We start from the raw sequence: 22,902 nt of genomic DNA on the forward strand, positions 1-22,902 counted from the left end.
AGCGCTGGATCAGAGCAGCCAAGCTGCAGCGCAGGGCTGCGCAACCCAGTCCAGCTCTCAGGGAGTTGGAAACCAAGGAAGCAGAACCCTGAGATGTCCCTGCTGTCTATCCAAGGGTAGACAGCAAAGAAGGGCCCCGGGGTCTTTCACTGGGCCGAAAAGAAAATGAGAACTCTCGGGTTACCAAGCCAGTCAGGCTCAGGTGTCTAAAAGAGAATCTGGCCATCGACAGCTTCTTCCTCCCTTGCCTCCCACCCCCCAACCCCTAGTGGCCCGTGCCACAGCTCTGACAGCTGGCTCCCTACGAGTTATGGCGCTACGGTAATGGGTGGCTTCCTTAAGACAAAGGCGGTCTAACAACTGGCTGCCTCTGAACTATTGCTCCCCAGACCCACCGCTCTTTTCAAAGCATGGCCTGGGCTCTGAATGGCTGGTGAAACAAGGGCAGATGTCCTTCTCCCCAAGCAGCTGTTTAGGGGCTGGCACCGTTTTGTTTGCTTTTCCTAGGGCAACCCGAAAGGACGCTTGTCTAGCCGTCTCATCTGCCTGGATTCTGCAAATCTAGACAGGCCCATTTGCTTGTGATTTGACTTTATATTGAGTTTGATAAGCCACTGGGAAAGGCGACAAGGTGGGAGGAGGTTGGTTTCATTTGAGGTTGTTTAGGTTTTTGTTAAAACTGTGACCCTAGTCATTGCCTATAGACATGTGTTGACTCACCAGCTGGGAAGGCTGGCAGCTGGGCACAGACCTATGATCAGAGTAGAAATGGGATTTACATTACAAATAAATTGAAGAGTATGACAGGAGAAAACATATTGAACTTTTGGGCCCCAAGCCCTAGAGTGTGTTTTTATGAAAAAGGCTTGGCTGCTATGAGGTTAAAATAAAAAAAAAATAAATAAATAAATTAAAGACAATGGAAAACCATGATCTTAATCAGCAGGAAAAAAACACAGGGTATGAGGTTTATGGGGGCCTGGCATGCCTGAGAGCTGCATGCCTCAGTGGTCTGGCCCGGGGGCGGAGGGGGGGCACCCTGGGGAAAATACAAAGCAATAGCTCCCCTTTGTGCTTCTTGGATTTCCTGTGGTGTTGCTGCGAGGTCCAGATACTGAAGTCTGCATCCCACGGTGGTGCCGTGGCGCTTCACAGCCCAGAGCTCCGCTTGTCATGTGGACTGGAGGGAACTGAGGATCCCATTTCCTACCTCGAATTAAGGTTAATGCTACACATACCATACAATGGCTGTGAAACATGAGCAAAATGATCCCAGGCTTTTAAAAAACAAAACAGTCCGTCCCTCGGGTTGGAAAGAGGTGATAACCATTCATTGTTCTGAAGATTTACCAAATCTTACCATCTTTCCTCCATCATCTTTTATTATTATTAATTTTTATTGAGCTCTACATTTTTCTCTGCTCCCCTCTTTCCCCCATCTTCTTAGTCCTGGTCTTTTTATTTCAGACAGGGTGTCCCGTAGCCTGGTCTGGCTTCCAACTTGATTTGTAGGTTGAAGGTAACCTTTCAACTTCTGATACTCCTGTATCCACTTCCCAGGTGCCTTCTGGTGCACGTGGTGCTAGAGATAGAACCCAGGGCTTCACTCGTGCTAGGAGAGCACTCTACCAATGGAGCCACATGCCCCTCAACCCTAGCCTTTTAGTAAAGTTATCTACACACCGACAATGCTCTTAGCAGACAGCTCAGACCAAGGGTTCTAGTGGTCTAGTTACCAGAGCTGCTTAACAAGGAATATGGAAACTAACCCAATGCCTTTCAGGAAGTCATAGCTGCCTTCAGACCCATGAAGGTCAGAACATTTTCCACACACGGGCAGTTCATTCAAGGGGACCCGCCTCCTGTAGTACACAGCCCAACACACTTAGCTAAAGCCAAAGAAGAAGCTATTTAGGAAGAAGAGTGCAAATTTTTAGATGGCAGTTCTAAGAGTTGTGCAAAATAACTAATAACCTTGTTTATAAAGAAGAAAAAGGGTTTATTCTAGAGAATTATTAGCAGGTCAGCCTTTCCAAACCACAGGGCCCCAAATATGAGGTGATGCCAAACATGTTTATTAAATTGTGTATGTGTCTTTTACATTTTTCTGTTGTATTTAGTATTTAGCAATACAAAATGGAGAACCTCAGTTTTCTACAAAAAAAATGCCAAATCTGTCCCTAAAAAAATTGCTCTCATTTCTAGATGCTATCTATAAGTTCAAAAAGATAATTGAACAAAAATACTTCAAACTTTTTCTTAACAACCATATCTAAAAACCAATCCATGCAATTGTGATGGCTATTCTTCATTGTCAACTTGACTACATCTGGAATTAACTAAAATCCAAGCAGCTGGGTACACCTGTGAGGGCTTTCTTTTCTTAAATCATTTGAAGTGGGAAGACCCACTCTTAATCTGGATCTTTTAAAATTATTATTTTCCTTTCCAAATTAACATTTTCTTTGCTTCTCTTATCTTTTTTTAAAATTTTATTGGTTTTTATTAAGCTCTACATTTTTCTCTGTTCCCCTTCAACCCTCTCCCAAGGTTCCCATGCTCCCAATTTACTCAGGAGATCTTTCTTGTCTTTTTCTCCTTCCCATGCAGATTAGATCCATGTCTGTCTCTCTTAGGGTCCTCTAGGTTCTCTGGGTTAATCTGGATCTTCTGAGGCAGGAAGACCCACCTTTAATTGGGGCCATATCTTCTGGCGGCAGTCTGGGTAAAGGACATGGGAGAAGGAAGCTCTTGCTCTTTTCCTGTTCACTCTCCCTCTCACCGACAAGTCCACTTCTTTACTGGCATCAGAGCCTACTCCTTGGGATTCTGGTGTATACTGAGACATCTAGTCTTACGGACTGAACTACTGGATCCTTGGACTTTCCATTGCTAGACAGCCATTGTTGGATTTGCTAGACCATAGCCTGTAAGTCATTCTAACAAATTTTCACACATATATGTAGAATTTATATATGTGTGTGTGTGTGTGCGCGTGTGTGTATCCTATAAGTTCTGTTCCTCTAGAGAACCCGAATAAACAACTATAAATCAATAACCAACTTGTTAAACTTAAAACTGTACCAAGAGCTAGTCCCAGCAGTGTGCATCTGTAGTTGCAGAATTTGGGAGGCAGAAACAGGAGGGTCACTTCAGCACAGGGAATTTAAGTCCTGCCTGGGTAACACAGCGAGAGTCAAAGAAAACACCTATCTAGAAAAACTACTATAGAGACATAAAAACTGATGCAGATCTCTACCTATTGAAAGATGACTATGGATGGGAAGAGCTCATCTGGTTTATGCTTTATGGGCTGGGGATGCAGGCCAGTGGTAGATCTCTTACGTGGCATGACTCCCGGTGCTGCAAACACTCCCCAAATGGTCCTTGTGCCATTTCACTTTGTGTCACTGTCACAAAGCACCTGAGAGAACTTCTAAGATGTTTACTGTGTCATGTGCTTTTGGAGGGCCCTGCTTCTTTGGTTTGGTGGCAGCATTGGAGCAAGAAGGGCAGAGGGAGCCTGCTCATCTCGTGGTGACTGGAAAGCAAAGAGAAAACAGAGGCTGGGGTTCCACTAACCCCTTTAAGGTCACTTCCCCCAAATGGTCCAGCTTCCTTCCACAAGGACTCACTCACTCCTCAATGTTCCACTTCCACTTAATAATGCCACCAATTAGTGACTAAGCTTTTAACCTTGTGGGAGGAGCTTCCAAACCACAGCACTCTCATCGAATGACCCCATAGGGAAGACAGCACAGCAGCAGTGTTTAACCTTCTGGTCTCAGGCGCCTTGTGCACCAAAGTACTACTGAGGACTTTCAAGAACTTCCGTTTGTGTGAAATACACATTAGTATATTTGAAAACAAAATTAAAATCTTAACAATACACTTTAAACTTTCATATTATCAGAACAATAATGCATTATATGAGAAACACAAATCCCTCCCAATTCGGGGAGAGAAAGTGGCATTGTTTTCTATTTTTACACATCCCTTTAATGTCTGGTTCAAAGGAAGACAGGTAGCCTGTGAGCCTGTGCCCTCGCAGCTGTCTGTGAGAACTGCCATAACAAAGAGCCACAGACCAAAGGCGTTCATAGAGCCAGTTTATTCTCACAGTTCCTGAGGCCAGAAGTTCAAGATCAAAGTGTTGGGGTTTGGTCTCTCCAGAGGCCACTGTTCTTGGCTGGTAGATTACCACCTTCTCACGGGGTCTTCGTGGGTCCTTTCTCTGGGTGAGTGCTAGTCCTGTATCTTCATGAGTGATCCCAAACTCCTCTTAAGGACTCCAGGCCAGAGGGACTTGGATCCACTCTAATGGCCTCATTTTCACTTAACTGCCTCTTTAAAGGCCCTGTCTCCAAAAACAGTAACATGGAGGTACGAGGTCTGGGCAGGACATGATCCTAATAACAAGTGGGAAAGAAAATCACTAGTAAGAGTCCAGAAGGACTGAGGACAAAATGAGTTAGTTAACCTCTAAAAACACACGATGAGAAACATAAAACCCTCCCAATTTGGGGAAAAAGTGGCATGCTGTGCAGGCCAGAAGAAGGCACTGATCCCATTACAGATGGTTGTGAACCGCCATATGGTTGATGGGAATTGAACTCGACCTCTGGAAGAACAGCGCGTGCTCTTAACTGTCGAACCCTCATAATGACTTTTAATAGCCCAGAGAACACAAAACACACAACAAGTATATACTACATTTAACTACCAGAGTGACATCATTGTATTAAAGGTGTCTTGGAGAGTAAAAAGGCAAAAAACCACCTTGTTACTTTTATAATTCTAGTCTGGATCTCACAAACTTCTCCTAGAAGATTCTTGGGGATTTCTGGCAGTCCAAAAACTATACTTGGAGACCAAAGGTCTCAGGTAAAATTTTAAATCTTTTAAAAAAATTTATGTAAGGGGCTGGAAAGATGGCTCAGAGGTTAAGAGCATTGCCTGCTCTTCCAAAGGTCCTGAGTTCAATTCCCAGCAACTACATGGTGGCTCACAACCATCTGTAATGGGGTCTGGTACCCCCTTCTGGCCTACAGGCATACACACAGACAGACTATTGTAAACATAATATATAAATAAATATTTTTTAAAAATTATGTATTTTTTAAATGTGTGTATGTGTGTCTGTGTGGGCGTGTCTGTGAGACATGTGTAAGAAGCCGGAAGAGGGCACTGTATCTCCTGGAGCAGGAGTTACAGGCAGTTGGGAGCTACCCGACAGGTGTGCTAGAAACCAAAGTCAGGTCCTGTGCAAGAACAGCAAGCACTCTTGGCCACTGAACCATTTCTCTAGCTCTAGATTTCTTACTTTTGTTACTTCTCAATTTGAAAAACAGGGATAATAATAACACCGAGTCTGGAGGATTGCTGTGAAGGCTGAGTCAACTGCAAATAAATAATAAGAGGGTGTGTTCTGTTAATATTGGCTATTACTGCTCACAAAATTTTTTTCCCTCAAATTTGGCCAGGTGTAGTGGGCATGCCTTTAATTCCAACACTTGGAAGACAGGGGCAAAAGGATTTCTACTAGTTTAAGGCAAGCTTGGTCTACATACCAAGTTCCAGGCCAGCCGGCCAGGGCTACATAGAGACATTATTTTAAAAAACGAAAAGTAGCTTTTTAAAAATCCCATTAATATACAAGATACTACAAAAGATGAGAGTCTACACATGCATCCCATTGGTCGTCATCCTGCCATCAATGCATTCCGCCTCTGGAAAACTTCCCTCCTCACCTGAGAAATCAGCAAACAATACAGTCTCTGCTTACACGTGTAGGGGCAGGAACCCTGAGATTTGATAACGGGATTCCTAGTTCTGTTAAGAATGAAGTATCTGACATATCACACTGCAATTTCCAAAACCAAACTCTTACGGGTTCCTACAAGTCATTAATCCCTGACACCCAAGAGATGGTATCTGCAGCCAAGTGGACAAGGCTACCTGACAGCTGGGGAGCTGCGCTCTGGGGAGGCAAGTGGGGTCAGTCGAGTCCTGCGCTGTGCAGCACCCTGAGGAGAGATATAAACTGACTATCACTAGAACAAAGTGGAAGCCTTTTGGGAAACCGGACCTTGATGCACAAACAAGTGAGTCCTTGGTAAACAAAACAGCTAAGTCAGTAAGTACTGAAGCCTGTAGCCCAACACACTGGCAATGGCCATAGACCATGACTGTCTGACATATTAAAGAGAATACGGCAACTTGGGAATATCATTTATTTGTGGATGTTCTGTCCCACCCCATAGAGAAGCCAATCTCCACAGCATGGTGATCTTGACACAGAGCTCAGTAACAGACTTCACAGAAAGGAGGGGTCTTGAAGATAAGGAACGAAGAACAAGAAAGAAAACAATGAGGAGGAGAAGCGAAGGTCAGAGGGGAGAAGTGTGGGTTGCAGCTCCCTTCTCTGCTGGTCAGCTGGAGGCCAGAGTGCCTGCTGCCTCCATACTTCTAGGCTCCCGATGCTGCAGCCACGGTTCTCTGCTCTTCTCCTGAGGAGGAAACGGAAAAGAGCTATCACAACTCCATTGGGGATGTGGGAGGGTGACGTGAGATGTGGCAGAGCAGGATTCTAACAAATTTGTTACTTGCTTGTTTTAATATTTATTTTTATTTTATGTGTATGGGTGTTTTGCTTGCATATATGTGTGGATACCATTTAAATGTCTGGTGTCTATGGAGGCCCGAAGAGGGCACTGGATCCCCTAGAAGTGGAGTTACAGATGGTTGTAAGTCTCTATGTGGGTACTGGTAATCTAGAAGTGGGTGTCATGTGCTCTAGAAGAGCAGCCAGTGCTCTTAATCACTGGTCCAGGACTCCAATTCCTTCGGGTTTGTGTTGTTGTTGCTGCTCTGCTACTGCTGCTGTTGCGGGGAGGGGGGCTTGGTCTCAAATATCCCAGACAGGCCCTGAACTCTACGTAGCCAAGGATGCCTTTGAACTTCTGATCCTCCTCCTCCCAAGTGCTGAGACTACAGGCATGGGCCACTACACACTGATATACATGGTGCTGGCACCTAACCCACAGTTTTGTGAAAGCTAGCCAAGCACTCTACCAGCTGACGTATATCTCCAGCATCCCAAAATAATATTTTTAGGAATTAATTTTAGGATGAAAATAAAGGAATCAAGGAACACAAATGTAATCATGACTGCTAAAGTCTCTGACTAGTGAGGGAATGAAGCGGGATGTGGAAGGGACGTCTGTGCACCCAGGTCTGAACCAGCTCCATCCACAGCAACCTAAGGGTCAGCTGTGGATGGATGGGTAAACAAAATGCGGTACGCATACAATGGAATATTGTTCATCCTTAAAAAGGAAGGCAGGACTGTCACAAGATATGATACGGTGAATTCTGAGGACGTTATGCTAGGACAAACACTGTGTGCTTCTACTTACATGAGGTATTCAGCTATCACAATCATGGACAGAAAGTTAAACGGTTGCCAGGGGTTGGAGGGAACAAATGAGGAAACCACTTAAAGGTACAGTTACAAATTTTAGAAAATGAAAAGTTATGGATGATGGTAACGACAGTACAATGTCACATATGTATTTAATAAACCAAATCCTATACTTAAGGTGGTCAAGATAATAAATTTTACATTGTTTATAGTTTTTCCTAACATACAAAATAGAACAAGCCAAAGGTTTAATGGCTCAAGCTCTCCTTGTACCCACAAGCATCTTGGCAGACATGGCACGACTGTGGGCAACCGTCAAAGGCAACATGGAGTTGGGAATTTGGAGGGGCCACTCAGGACAATCAGCATCTGCCTCACTCTTGTTTTCTATTGCTGAGATGAAGACCATGACCAAAACTAACTTGGGTAGGAAAGGCTTGGCTTACTGGCTTATTCCTCATGGCTTACTTGCCCTGCTTTCTTAAACACCCTTGGACCACCTGCCCACTTGCAGTGGGCCGGGCCCTCCCACATCAATCATTAATCAAGAAAATGCCCCACAGGCCTGCCACAGACCAGTCTCTTAGATGCATTCCCGGCATTGAAGTTCCCTCTTCCCAGATAACTAAAGCTTGTACCGAGCTGACAAAACATGTACCAGCAGATCCTCCAAACTCCCACCCCACCCCCAACCCCCCAGGGACTGAGATGAAGCCCTTCTTTACCACCTTAGGAAGACATTCCATTTCTAGAGTTTTCCATACCCACTTCAGGAGAAGTCAACCTGTCCGCAGGAGGCATAGTTCCCAAAGCTGTCCACTGTGAACCTCTGGGAGATGTGAATGGAATTGAGCTTCAGGGAACCAAAGTAGAAGTTCTCAAATGTCTGCAAAGGAAGAATTCAGAGGAGCTGGAAATGCGAATGCTCACTATCCCATCTGCCTTCAAACACGACAATTCCAACCTTTCCCTGCATGTTTCTCTCCTCAGTGTTTATTCTGAATAATGATCCTAGAGAGGAGGGATGGGGGTGGAGTGAGAAGGAACAGCCGGCTCTTCTTCTCATTAATCCTGAAGTCTCCCCTGAGAAAATACACTAGAAAGGAGAGCTGCAAAGTCAGAGCCGAGATGTGTCTACTGAGCAGAGATGACCAAGAATTTGTAAAAAAACATGCTAGGGATGCAATCAGACTCACAGGGCTTGGCAAAATGCTTTTGACTCAGTGACTAACCAAGACCCGTTAGTATTGGATTTTCTTAGGGCAACATAAAAGTCCACAGGGCACATTCCTCTACCTTGTCAACAGCTTTTACTAGGAGCACTGACAGAAGATGAAGCTCAGTGCTGCACACATGATGGGGACAACTCAATAAGAGGCACTCAATACTCAAGCGCACACTACCACCAGAGGAACGCTGGATGCTTATGAAGGCCCTTTAATTAGATGGGGATTCAGGCCAGCATCCTCCAGGAAATGTTCCATACTGCACTCTTCCATTCTGAGTGCTTTCAAGAGCATCAGGGGGAGGGAAGGACCTGACCTTGTGAAGATACATTCAGAAGGCGGAACCTGAAATGCCACTGGAATTCATCCCAGGGAACCGAGGAAGGGCAGCCAAAGAGGAGTCTGTGGCCGTACCACCCTGAACATACCCAATCTAATCTCAGAAGCTGAGCAAGGTCAGGCCTGGAAAGTCCTGGGATGTGAGGAGTATCTGACCTTCTGCCAGGAAGCAAGAATTGCTCTGTTTACAGTCAGAAATAACCCAAGAAATCCTCCCTTTCTCCCTATTTTTTTTTTTTTTTTGGTTCTGGGGTTTGTAATCAGGATTTCTCTCTGCCTGTGTTCCACCTACAAGCAACCTTTCAATGCAAGTACCTAAAAATGCTGAAAAGAATCTAAGGGTGTAAGGATGCTTGGCACTCTGGCAACTATCTCTTCACTGACTTTAAATCAGCTCCCATACCCATGAACTCCAGACATTGCCACCTTTCTTCTTCCTGCAATTAGTGACCTAGAAAGATGTTTGAGGTTCATTAAAAGCTAACTTTACATAGTCCAGTAAATATTGATTCTTCAACACGACATCAGTTTGACCCCAAAGATCTCTGTGGAGGCTGTAAGCTGCACTGTCTTGTCTTTCTGAAATGAGACCAGCTCTCTCCAGTGCTGACTACACAATTAACTCTGCTTCCTAGCTCAGGCAGCCTGTGCAAACCATATCCACTCTCCTTGAACAGAAATTCAGGCTGAAATAGTTATCTGCTAATCCCTTTGTCGAACATTAATTTGAAGTGAAAACCACATAAACAAGACTGACAGATTTACAGCTTTGCAAACTGAAGCACTCTAGGCAGAGAAAATACATAATAACCAAGAGGCAAGAGGAGGGACAAAACAAAGCCAACAGGGGTGCTTACATCCTTACTGTGGAAGGACTGGTGGTCTTTGTGTCCTCTACCTCATCTGTGTCCACAGTCCCAAGTAAAGAAGGCATCGCAGCATGGAGCTGGAAGTGACCCACCTACGATTGTGCTTTTCCTCGTGCAGAACCCCCCAGAGACATGATCTGCCCAGGAGAATCCTCACTATATTCAGGTTGATGAATGCAAACAGTGAACATGGTGGTAATGAAGTCAGCTAGATGCGATTTCAGTGAAGTACTTAAGAAGATCAGGAGAAGAAGGAGCGGAAAGTCTTACACTTTATTAGGCCAGAGCAGGCTGGGAAGAAAAGGTTGCATTAACACCACTCATTGCACCAACCCATATGGGATAAATGATCACAACGGGCAGAGATTCAGTAAGACATACAAGCAAAAATGCCTTCTAAATTGCAAACTGTTACTGAGAATCAGGAGTCTCTTATGACGCTTCTAAAATCTCTCTACTCTGCATTTTACACTCATTTTTCTTTCCTAAGTTTCTGCCTTCTCTCACGCTTTTTGGTAACATCCCCTCAAAAGGATTTCAAACATAGAAATCTCTAGCTCAGGCTAACCTGTATAGCCTTTCCTACCTCCATGTTCCTGTTCTTTCTGAATGCTTGTAAGGACTTCGGAACAGATGACTCTGCAGCAATTTCTCAGTGATTTTACTCTTTAGTCACTGTTATATTTTTAGCGAGAAGCCTTGCTGTTAGTCTATCAATTATTTCTAGTGACTCATCAGAATATAAGCCTTGTGGAAGGAGGAAATGAACCACATTATATTCTGTAACAGTGTCTAGTAGTCTATAGGGGACCAACAAATATTTGATGGGCAAAATGACAACAAAAATTCAGGCTATAGATCTCTCCCTGTGCCTACAAGTTCAAGAAAGGAGAAAAAGATGACATGTCATGTGTAGGCTGGAATTAATTTATATGTTACCATCAAGAAATCCCTGAAGAGGACTTAACAAAAATTGTATTACCTCTAATTAAGCTGGAAGTGGGAAGCATATCTCAATTCTAATTGGCTGTCAAGAAAGAACCTAGTCGGTAACGGAAACTTACAGACTGTCGGCTTTTGCTCTGATTCTTGTCTACTGGAACTGGATTCTGCTCTTGGCTCAGTTCCTGACGTGGGGTATCACTCAGCACTGATGATGGACATTCTTACGCAGACACACATGGCAGGGCTCTGTCTCCCAAGTCTTAGGAGCCAGGAAGCAGATCAGAAGAAAGGAATGTGGAGGCTGTGGCTGTGATCTTACGCAAAGTCCCTGTGTTCTTTCATCCAGATCTGAACATGTTTTCATGTGCATGTAGATATACATTCTCTACTTCAATGAAAACGTCTACCTGAAGTCAGGATGGGGGGAATGCCTGTAATCCTAGTACTCAGGAGTCTGGGTCTGGAGGATTGAAAATTTGAGGCTAGCGTAGGCAACAGGGTGAGTTCCTGTCTGAACAACACAAATACAAAAATAATATATATAAAAGCAAAAACAAACAAACAAACAAACAAAAAAACTCTACAGCAAATGTTAAATGTATGAGAGAACACACATTGTTATCTCTGAATCTACAACACACAACTCCAAAAGCATGTTTTTGAACAATGCTTCCCAGCTGGTGGCACATTCTGGAAGACCTGCTGCCAACAGGAGCCAGGGTCTGGCTGGCAGAACTGCTGAGCAGAGTGGGCCTTTGAAGGCTGCAGCCCAGCTTCTAGTTCTGGTCACTCAGCTTTCTGGTCTGTGATATGAAGACGCTCCACCCCACATTCCTACAGCCATGAATACCACCATGCTTGCACCAATATGGTGACTGTCACTCTCTGAAACTGCAGCCAACAAAAACCTTTCTGACCTTAAATGACCCTGTCAGATATTCTGGCCTCAGAAATGCAATGGTGCCTGAGGAAACACTGGGCTGTCAGTCTGAATGGAGGCAAAGTCACCTGGTGGAGACCAGAACATGTACAAGACAAGGTATGGGGCTCAGAGGCAGAAATCAGCACGGTGAGCAGGGCCAGGCAGTTAGATGATGGTAGGGGTCCTGAAAGTTACAGCAAGAAAACTAGGAGGGAAGACTAGGTTACAGAGGCCCTGGGGTCAGGTTCACAAGTTAGACCTCCTGCTAGCCAGAGGAAAGCACTGAGGAGGCTGTCAAAGTACATCTCGGGGATATTAGCCTAGGAGCAGAAGGTCATCTCAGCTGAAACAGCAGCCATGGGAAGGCTGGAACAGATGGGAAGCAGCAGGGGGAGGGACAGAGAGACACTCTGGGTGTGGAGAAGATGCACGTAGAAATCAGAGCAGGTAGGCACAGGAGGGTGTCAGAGCATTGCTGAGAGGGAGCCACTTCTACCTGGCCTCCTCAGGCACCTGCACACTGCACATAGGCATACACGGGCATATTCTACACAGCCGTCTGTAACCGTGGCTATACCTCCAGCTATGTCGTGTCAGGCCCTTCTCAGTCTCCTGACGGTTGTGATTATGCATGAGACACCACACTGAAGCACAAGCATGTCACAATAAAAGGCCTCACAGTCATCCACTCTTTACTGAACTGTGAAGTCTTCACACATCAGGGAAACGACCCTTTGTCATGAATTACAAGTATGCCTTCGTAATTTGTTTATAAGAAGTTGTCACTTTTTTCTTTTGACTTTAAGATGGTGCTCACTTATCAATTTAAATTTTTATGAGCTCACACTTATCATAACAAGAGATTTTTAAAAGAGTATCCTGACACCAATACGCTAAAAGATGAAGGTGAACATAAACTGCATTAGTAGTGACAACAATACCAACAAAGATGGCAAAAGCCAACACTTACTGAGCAGGTACTGTGACTGGCTGATGCATCCTCACAACCCCAGGAAGTAGAAGCTACACTGAGCCCTCATCTTACTGCTTAGTGTGAAGATGGAGGGAGGCTGTGGTCACTGGCACACAGAAGGTGGGGCTCAGGACAGGCCACCCCACAAATGGCACTAGACCATTACATTAAAGAAAGATGGGAACAGGACCATTTCTCTTGCCTTCTATGGTCCCTTTCCCCTGAAGTAGGCTCTAAGATACTCCCTGGAAGAGACTCTCTTCCTATGTCAGAGACAAAGAATATTCTTTGTGAAGATATGACACACATTGCAACTGCCCATGTTCAGAAGACCATGACTGCAGAAAGCAGAGGAAGCCCTGAGTGAATGTGTTGACATAGGCACAGCCATGTTAAGAATCCCACAGCCTCAGCTCAGAAGAAGGCAGAGACTTCTTGGGGATTGTGAGTATTGATAGTGCATGCAGAAAATGTCTACTATGCCTTTCTCCCCCAACCCTCCCAACCCCAGATATTTATAGCCTAAAGACTACTCCCCTCCAAAGATCCCCTTAATCAAGCTACACCATAAGCCCTGCCTCCTTGTTTATCTGTATGCAATAACCCTACTCCTGTTCAGCTCTATATAATCAACATGCTGAGCTTCCTACATGTTGAGGCTTCTTCATCTGAGAGCGCAGCCCGTCCAGCCCCAGCTTTCTGTGTGTCTGCCTTTCTGTCTTTTGTTTCTTGTTTTTGAGACAGGGTCTCATGGTATAGCCCTAGCTGTCCTTCACTCTTTATGTAGAGCAGGCTGGCCTTGGACTCCCAGAGACCCACCTGCCCCTGTCTCCCCAGAGCTGAGATTAAAGACATACCCCACTATCTATCTTTTCTTCATCCCTTGCCTTCAGTCAGAATCAAGTCCCACGGATTCACATCATGCTGCAATCACATCCTATTGCCAAGAGGAAGAGACTAAAAGTCCTCACTGTGCCCAGACAGACTTTATCATGTTCTGAGGGCAGCTAGGGGACTGGTGGCCTGCTGGACTTGACCTGCACTTAACTGAGGACAGAGTTCTTGCCGTCTCTTTTCCCTTCGCCTGGCCTTGAGGATTTTGTACCAGTTACTGTTGTTATTCAGCCCTCTGGGTGTGCAAGCTCTTCTTTGAGTTTCATATTTTCTGGGACTCCCATGATGTGTGCATGTAATAGACCTATGTGCTCTTTCCCCAGTAACCCAACTAATGTTAAGCTTAACGATTAAACTCTTGAGAGAGAGGGGGGAAATTCTCTTTGTCCTCCATTATGTCTTTCCAGTTCACTGCTATCCCATCAAATTCTTTTTTTCTTCTCTTTTTCTTTTTTAGACAGAGTCTCTCTGTGTAGCTTTGTCTTGGAATTTACTCTGTAGACCAGGTTGACCTCAAACTCACAGAGATCCACGTGCCTCTGCTTCCCGAGTGCTGGGATTAAAGGTGTGCATCACCACTGTCCAGTCCTATCATACTCTTTTATACTCCAATTATTTTATTTTATAAAATATTTATTTTATACTCCAATTTATAATCCAATCTCTCCATGAACTTCTACTCTTTATCAAGCTTAAGAATATACTTCAAGCCAGGCGATGGTGGCGCACGCCTTTAATCCCAGCACTCGGGAGGCAGAGGCAGGCGGATCTCTGTGAGTTCGAGACCAGCCTGGTCTATAGAGCTAGTTCCAGGACAGGCTCCAAAGCCACAGAGAAACCCTGTCTCGAAAAAAAAAAAAAAAAAGAAAAAGAATATACTTCATTCTGGAGGCTCATGTGTTACATACGACTTAAATGGATGTGTGTGCTTCCCTCATTAATCTGCCTTTTGTTGAAGGGGCCTGGGCCTTGAACTAGCACCATGCCCTAGTCTTAGACTGCTTGTCTGACCATGCTGAATTTCCTGCCTTATCTCGTTTATCCCTAAGACATCACCTCCAGTCCAGAAGCTGCTCTTCAGCTGGCTACCAACTGGGAGGGTCTTAAGATGGCTGCCAGAGTGAGCATCTCTGACTTTCTGATGCCACCTGCATGCTGTCTGACACATTCCACAGCACTGTTAGGTGATAGACTCCATGACAGCAACAGGAAGGAACCGCAGAAGAAAACATTGTTCCCAGATGCTTGGGAGAACCCGAGGGATTCCCAGAGTATTTCTCCCCTTTGTCAGCGTATCTACCCCCTCACTTCTGTAACCTCCTGGTCCGTAAGGGGTGTGTGTGTGTGTGGGGGGGTGGATTTGTAAGTTGATCCTCCAATTCTCCCATTTTTGGTCAACAATTTGTCTCCCTCACTGCTGGATACAGTCCTGTTACTGGTTCTGAAGTTCCCAGTCGAAATGGGTTCCAGTTTTGTAAGAGAACCTAGTGAGAGAGAAGAAATCTTTTCCTATCATGTGAGGGATAAAACTGAGATTCCCCTCAGGAAGGCTGACTCTAGAATTTGAGCCATTTAACCCCTCACTGTGGGCAGCTCCCTGAAGGAGAGGTCTCTTAAAGGCCGCCAAAAGTCAATACATGGCTTGCACAGAAATCTGTTTCCCTGAACCTGGCTTATAGGTCAGGTGACTGGAGCTCAGCTGAAAAATTTAATTAGATTTTGGGTGAAAATAAGTACAAATCAATTAAATTGCTCTATTGAATTAGCTACCTAAATGAAAAGGGGAGACAGAAGAAAAGCTTAAACTACAAGTTCAAAAACAGCAGAAAAAAAACAAAAGCAAAAACCTCAATTTCTCTTTTGAACTTAAGGTAGAAGAGTATTTTGTTGTTTAGAAAATAATAGATCTCATGGGAAAATTTAAATCTAGTCAAAGAATGTCCTCCTCCTGTTTCCTAACAACTCCCCCAGGGACTCGGAAGCTCGGCATCTCTGTGCACTTTTCTGACACACACAGCTCTGCGCCTGTGAATCCGGAGTTTAAAAACTTACTGTAGAGGAACATAACAGACAGCTACGCAAAACTACTGATTATGTAGTAAGAACTGAAAATGGGATTTAAGACTGTCAGTGTTTGTGCTCTCCCTGGCCAACAAGAAGGAAGAACGAGGTAGTCTAAGGGGAGGATCTAACTCCTAAGTCTGAGGCATATGAAAACCGGGATGTACATTCTGCTATCCTGCACTGTGCACTCAAAGAAACTGAATTCTTGCAGGGCAACATGGCACATGTGTCTAATCCCAGCACTTGGGAGACAGGCAGGTGAACATCTGTGAGTCTGAGGCCAGATTGGTCTATCTAGGGAGCTCTGGGTCAGCCAAGGCTAAGACCCTATCTAAAACTACACAAAAAAGAAAGGAAGGAAGGAAAGAAGGAAGGAAGGAAGGAAGGAAGGAAGGAAGGATCCTTTAATGTGTATTCATGTGCATGGGGACGCAGGTGTGTGGGTACATGTGCACATATATGCACGTGAATGTGCAGGCCAGAAGACAGTCTCTGCTTTGTTCCTCAGACAGCATCAGTTTTTCATTTTTTGAAACTGGTCTCACTAGGACCTTTGATTTGAAGACTAGGCTAGAATGACTGGCCAGAATGCCCCAGGGATCTACCTGTTGCTGCCTCCCCAGTACTGGGGTAGAAAGCACACTTTCTCATGCTTGGCGTTTTCGATGGGACTACACCCAGGACCTCATATATGCTAGGTAAGCCACTCTACTACCACACTAGACCCCAATTCAATCATCTATTTTAAATTTCCATTACAAATGTAATGAAAGTAACCCAGAAAATTGAACTTTTCTGTTACCAAGTAAAGACGGAATTGAGAGCAACGGGAATGAAATGGTTTAAGATCAAAGCCAAGGACTCATGATGGGTATGGTGGCACACGCCTTTAATCCTAGCACTTGGGAGGAAGAAGCAAATGGATCTCTGTGAGGTCAAGACCAGCCTGGTCTACAGACTGAAGTCCAGGACAGTCAGGACTACAAAGCGAGACCCTATCTCAACACCTCCCCTCCAAAAAAAAAAGTAAAGTGCAGTAGTGTTGGTACACACCTTTAATCCTAGCACTTGGGAGGCAGAGGCACATGGATCTCTGAATCCAATGCTAGCCTGGTCTACAGAGTGAGTTCCAGAACAGTCAGGGATACTACAGAGAAATCCTGTCTTGATAAAACGAAAATCAAACAAAACAAAAAGGGTTCCCCAAAAGAGAATTAAAAGTTAAAATTGAATCCAGTATCCCTGATAGCCAGCATTGTCACACACACACACACACACACACACACACACACACACTTGTATTCCAGCACTAGGGAGAAGATGTAAGAGACTACAGGTTTGAAATGAGTCTGGGCTACATATAGCCCTGTCTCAGAAAACAAACAAGCCCAACCAAGCATCCTGCTGCCCCCCACCCCCTGCGCGCTCACATGGTCTGTGGAGTCCACCATGTTTAGTTGGTACATGTTTGTTTCCTCTGGAGAGCACAGAGGGAGTTATTGATTTCTGGGAACGTAGTGCTATACACTAAAAAAAAAAAAAAAAAAAAAAAAAAAAAAAAAAAAAAAAAAAAAAAAAGGCAGGATTGAAGCGCTAACTGTGGTCATTTTTCCTGGCATTCATTCGTCTTGGACCTTCAACTCTTTCCTCTCAGCCTTGTGGCATACCCATCAAACACCAGAAAGAACTCCAGATGCAAAGAGCATGCAAAAATGAGAGTGGAAATCTCAGAGTGGAGGAAGATGGAGAGGAGCCTCTCACGTCTGTGACCTCAAGGTACAGAACTAAAAAAGGCCAGACCCCAGCAGAGAACAACAAACCTGCCAGGCTTCCTGTCTTCTTTGTCTCAGACAAAGCAGTGCTCATAGTCCTCAAAGATCCCTCTTTTGAAAACCAAGTTTATTTATGGGAGAGTGCGCTGGCTCAGCTGGTAGTGGCACCTGATGCTTAGAATCGACCACCTTGGTTCAATCCCTAGAACATAGAAAAGGGGAGGAGAGAATTGACTCCTCAGGAATGTCTCTGACCTCCACATGATCTATACACACACACATACAATGATAAATAAAAGGGTTTAATTTATTTACTATTAGTGTTGTGTGGGTGTGTGCTGGGCGGGTGAGAGGGCATGCTTGTACCAAAGCCATGTGTGGGTCAGTGGATAAGGATAACTCATGGGAGCCAGCTCTCTCCCATTGTGGGTTTCAGGGACTGAACATCAGGCTTTTGTGGCAAGTGCTTTTACTGGCTGGCCCAAAAATCCCTCTTCTAAGAAAACATACCTCTCATGCTGGACAGACTTAGATAACTTGACTTCAATAAGAGAAAATTCAGTTTTAAGTTCATAATGGAAATTTAAAGTGTGTGATGGGATTGAGGTTGTAACTTAGTGGTTGAACAGCTTACCTAGAATATGTGAGACTCTGGGTTCAATCCCCAGCACCAAGGAAGGAAGAAAGGAAGAAGGAAGGAAGGAAGAAAAGGGAAGGGAAGGGAAGGGAAGGGAAGGGGAGGAAGGAAGCAAAGAACGAAGGAACAAAAGAAGGAAGAAAGAAAGAGAAGGCAGGCAGGCGGGCAGGCAACACACACCATATAAGGCCTACACAATTTAAGTAGTTCTTGGTACCCATACGTTAAGTTAACCTTTATGTTATACTTGGTGCAACTGTAGATGAACTAGATGGTTGACAGTTAGATTGAGTGGGCAGTTAAGATTGTGCTGATCTCTCCCTAACAAAGGGTGCTGTCTCATCTTCACACATGTGTTTAGACTTTGGAAGCCCATGGTGAAGGGGACATGCTAAGGAATACCAATGCATGCTAGTCTGAAGTTTCCCCAGTGTTTGTCTTTCATACTGTTTTACCAACTTCTATTTTTACACAATCGCCTTGTTTACAGATAAAAGTAACAGTAATGGTACTATCTGATACTTAATGACAGCGCTTACCCACCCACCTCCCTACATGGGATGGCAGGTAAAAGGGCAACTGAAGACAGCCTGACCAGCACGGTGAGCTCCTTGGGAGGGTACTCCCAGGACAAAGCTTTGCTGTGGTTAAATAACACTGTTCATCTAAGGATCTAGAAGTCTTACAAATCCCAGCTCATTAACCCTTTAAACACTTGTTGTGATGAGAAACAGAGCTGAACTTAATTATTCTTACTTAAAAGATAAGAAACAGAGACGGGCTAGGACCACTAACTCTGAGATCAACTTAACAGCTCCTAGTACCAGGCCTAGCACACTGGCCAGCAGAAGGCTGTGACCCTGAGGCAGTGTGCACGCTGTGGAGTAGATTAACAAATCTGTATCCAAGAATGCCAACCTGGGAGAAAATCCCACCTTTCGGCTATATGCATATGCTCACAGGCAAGCGTTCACTCATTTTGGGGCTGCTAGGGCTTGACTACAGAATGCCCCACAATACTTAGTCCTGAGCTGGTGGTGTCATTTTGGCAGGTCCTGGAAGCATCAAGAATATAGGGCCTAACAGGAAGACATTATTTGTGGTCCCTGGCCTCTTCATTCTGGTTCCTGCTCACCATGAAGTGAACATCTCAGTGACACGCCTCTGCTGCCATGATGCCTCACCATGGCCCAGAGTACAAAGCCAAGTACTGAACTGGGAACCAATGACATCATCATCAGAGTAATCATAAATTCCTCCCACAAGTTGTTTCTGTCAGGTACTGGACCGAAGTGATGATTAAAAAGCAAAAATCCCAACACCAAAAGTTGACATTGGAGAAGTGAAAGTCCTCTTCTGGAACTCACACTGTGGTTTGGAAACCTTTGGGACTGTTTGGGAGCCAAGTGGATTTGGAAGTGTTTGAAGAAGCAGGTACAAAAAGCTCAGAATGCTAGAAGCCCAGTATTATGGCTAATTCTGGTAGAAAAGTCAGCAGCCAAGGTTGAACTCAGGAGGTGTCAGACAGGAAGACCTTCAATAGGAACTGGAAGCCATTTGTGCTACATTCTGGCAAAGAACAACAACCTATGTCCTACAAGTTCATCAAAGGCTGAGTTTAAAAGCGGCAGGCTAACAAACCCAGCAGACATTTCAAGACAGTCTTGCATCCAGGTATGGCTGCTGGGTGCTTCTGACCAAGTTCATAGCCAGAATCAGAAGCGGAAAGAAGGGTCATTCATCACAGGGTAAGCCATATTCCCACACAGACACTCCTCTTCACCAAAAAAGAGAACATGGAAACTTCTTCAGGGTGGCGCTCAGTGATACAGAGTGCCTGGAGTGTTGGAGGCTGAGTGAGATCCCTTGCATGGAAAAATTCCTCGGAAGAGGACCTAGAAGGTTCTTAGGCAAACAAGGTCTTAATGCTTCCCCACCAATGAGCATGGAGCTAGTCTCTGTCACACATAACTACTTTTAAACAGAAAGATATTTTATAAAGACACCCTATAGCTACGATAGGAAAAAAATGTTAAGCTACAGCTCCGAGTGCTGTGTGACTCAGTTTTCTGTTGCTGCGACACAAATCAACTTAAAGGCTGAAAGGCTTACTTGGCTCTTGGTCTCAGAGGTCTCGCAGCCTCAATGCGCTGAGCCTGTGGCAGCACACTGCACCTCATCTGATTGTGTGGCCGAAGTGAAGGAAGGCAAGAAGGGATCAGGATCCCCAAATTCTTCTCTAAGCGTGCACCCCAATGACCCACTTCCTCTAAGTAGCCCCACCTCCTGAAGGCTCTATTTCCTCAATAGCACCACAGCTGAAAGACCAAGAATTTAACATACAGGAATCTGGGGGACATTCCAGACCCAAACTACAGCACACTCTGACTTACTATTACTCCCTGACAACAATCTCCATTAGATCGTTCCAGAAACAAATGAATGAGAGAACAAACAAACCCAGTTTCCTTGAAAGGAGAAAAAGAAAGTTTACTAGGAATCTTTACAGCTACTATCTGTCCACACGGAGCCGCAATACTTCTCAAGACTGGAGCAGTAACATCTTCAGAATAAAAGGTCTTACTGTTGGCAAGTTTCTGTCATCTTTGAGTCATCTTCAAATACAGCCCTAACTCTGGGCAGCCAGGCTACTTTTAATCTGAAACCCGACTGCAGTGATCAGTGGTGAGAGTCGATAACAACAGCTAATAATAGCCGATAAAAAGAGGACGTGATGCTCTCACAGAAAGCCTGGGCACCTCAGCGCCAAGGAGCAAGGCCAAGGACATGGAAGAAGTGAATCCTAGCAGCAGGAGCCTCCATGAGCAAGTGCAAAAGTCTGTGTGCATGTTAGGGACGACCACACCCCTTCACCCTGTCAACATGCCCCTCCTGCTTTCTGTTCACCCAGGCAAACTACACCAAGGTGCTTCACGCCACTGACAGAATCCCCACCTCTACTGACAAGAAAGGCTTTCCTTGCAAGAAGAGAAGAGGGACTTCCCTGCCATTCTGTTCCCCAGCCACCTGCAGGGCTCTGCTGGAATGTGCAAGAGGTTTGTTTATATATAGCCTGGCCCAGCCTAGGGAGGTGGCAAACAAGAGCAAGGGAGTGGAGACCATAAAACCTGCGAGTAATCGCTCAGGGTTGCACTTTTGGACGTCTGGCCTGCACCTCACTGCTGATGCAAGTATTATCAAGTTTAAGACTGCTGGTAAAGCCAAATGACCTATTAGAGAGTGAATTAAAACTGCTATATACAAACAGGATGCCAGACAGTTCTGCTGAGTACCTCAATATGCAAAATGCTAAGGGAGGGGGGGGGGGGGGAGGCAGAGACAGGAGGCTGTGCTGACAGGGCTGGAAAGCTGTGCTTGACTTCAGTGCAGGCCGCACGTGGTGCCATTCGAGAACCAGCATCTGAGCGGGCCGATGGCAGCTCGATCTGTTGCCAAGTTTCCTTCCCAGAAAGCCCTGCCTTTAGGCATGGGTATTACTGCTTTACCACAGTAACCTGTCTGGTGGCTGCTGGCTGAGAGACTTCTCAGGCCTTAAGTCTACATACAACGCGCCAATCCCGAGAGTGGCTGCTCCCTCAGAGCCGACCCAGGTGATGTTCTGCAGACAGCTGCCCTGGGAAGAACTAGTGCTCCTTAAGTTTTGTCACCACTCTCATTTTTTACTTCCTGTGTGGTCACCTTCCCGCAAACAGTACCTGTAGCTCACCGTGCAGCAAGAGAAGGCCGACAGAAAGGAAGAGAGGTCAGCAGAAGAGAAGCCCTAGCTCTTGTCTCACGGGAGTTGGCAGCCTCAGTCATTTCTTAGTCTGGGGCTTTAGGGAGGTTAGGTATTCAAGCACTGACTGTTGGCTGTGTCAAACTGAGAAAAAGGAGATGAGAGAGGGGGAAAGAAGTCAGACCCAGCCTACCTCCACTCCAACTTCTCCAACGTGGGGATGGTGTCCAAAAGTTAAAAGCAAATCAGATATCCTCAGGCAACAGAGTGTCTACATATGCACGAACAATAGCTGTCCAAATAATAGCTAGGCTAGGAACAGCTCCTCGCAAGATAGAAGGCAGACTGCCACATGCTATCAACTACGTTATTTTCACCTCGTTAGACAAGACAGACGCCTCAGCCAGAGCTGCAGGAAACATGCCTTCAGTAGCATCACCCCTGCCTCACACATTGTGACACGCACTCATGTCTCCACGGTCCAGCTCAGACGGCCGCCTTCCCTCTGTGAAGGCGTGGCTGGATATCAGACAAGCAAAAGGCTTTTTGGAAGAAAGAACATTATCATGCCCAAGCATGCCTTGAGAGTTGAAAGCCATGACAATCTAAAAAACGGAGTAATTGGACTTCTGCTGGATTCCTAACCAGACTCTTTCTCCCTAGCTTTGAATTTCTGACAATAATGCTCAGCCCTGATTCTATATAGTTCGTGGCTGGGAGTCTGTCCTTTTTAAAGCCGTCACAGCCTCACAGTGCTATCCACCTTACCTGTTTTACTGTCAGTTCTCTAACATTTGGAACGATAATCAGATACCATCACCACAAGGCACCTACCCACTATTGCTTTCCTTCAGTCGAGAGAGAGAGAGAGAGAGAGAGAGAGAGAGAGAGAGAGAGGGGTATGTGATGGGATGTGTGTCTGTGTATGTGGTGATGTGGTATGCATGTGCATGTGTGTGCAGTGGGTGTGCATTTTAGGCTTGCAGGCCATGCCCAGGTGGAGTCCAGAGGTCAAAACTGGTTGTCATCTTTATCATTCTGTTTTCTCATTCCCCAGCACTATGAGTACAGGCACACACTACCATGCCCAGGTTTTATATGG

At 45.2% G+C, this 22,902-nt stretch overlaps 1 protein-coding gene across 8 annotated transcripts in view; it reads right to left on the minus strand.

The window, feature by feature from the left end:
• Positions 1 to 6,219: 6,219 nt before the first annotated feature.
• The window catches only part of Ascc1 (activating signal cointegrator 1 complex subunit 1), a 91,637-nt gene continuing 74,954 nt past the window's right edge, over positions 6,220 to 22,902 (minus strand). For all 8 annotated transcript variants that reach the window (XM_041655698.1, XM_041655697.1, XM_041655696.1 and 5 more), the window contains 2 exons: positions 8,188 to 8,309; positions 6,220 to 6,509 (listed from right to left, as the gene is read on the minus strand). In XM_041655698.1, the coding sequence (XP_041511632.1) occupies positions 8,193 to 8,309 (117 nt within the window). In that variant the 3' untranslated portion in view covers positions 6,220 to 6,509; positions 8,188 to 8,192. The remainder of the gene's footprint in view (positions 6,510 to 8,187; positions 8,310 to 22,902) is intronic.

The sequence above is a fragment of the Microtus oregoni genome, unplaced genomic scaffold (genome assembly GCF_018167655.1).
Source record: "Microtus oregoni isolate MIOR12 unplaced genomic scaffold, Mior012 000007F_ref0000211, whole genome shotgun sequence".
Classification (NCBI taxonomy): domain Eukaryota; kingdom Metazoa; phylum Chordata; class Mammalia; order Rodentia; family Cricetidae; genus Microtus; species Microtus oregoni.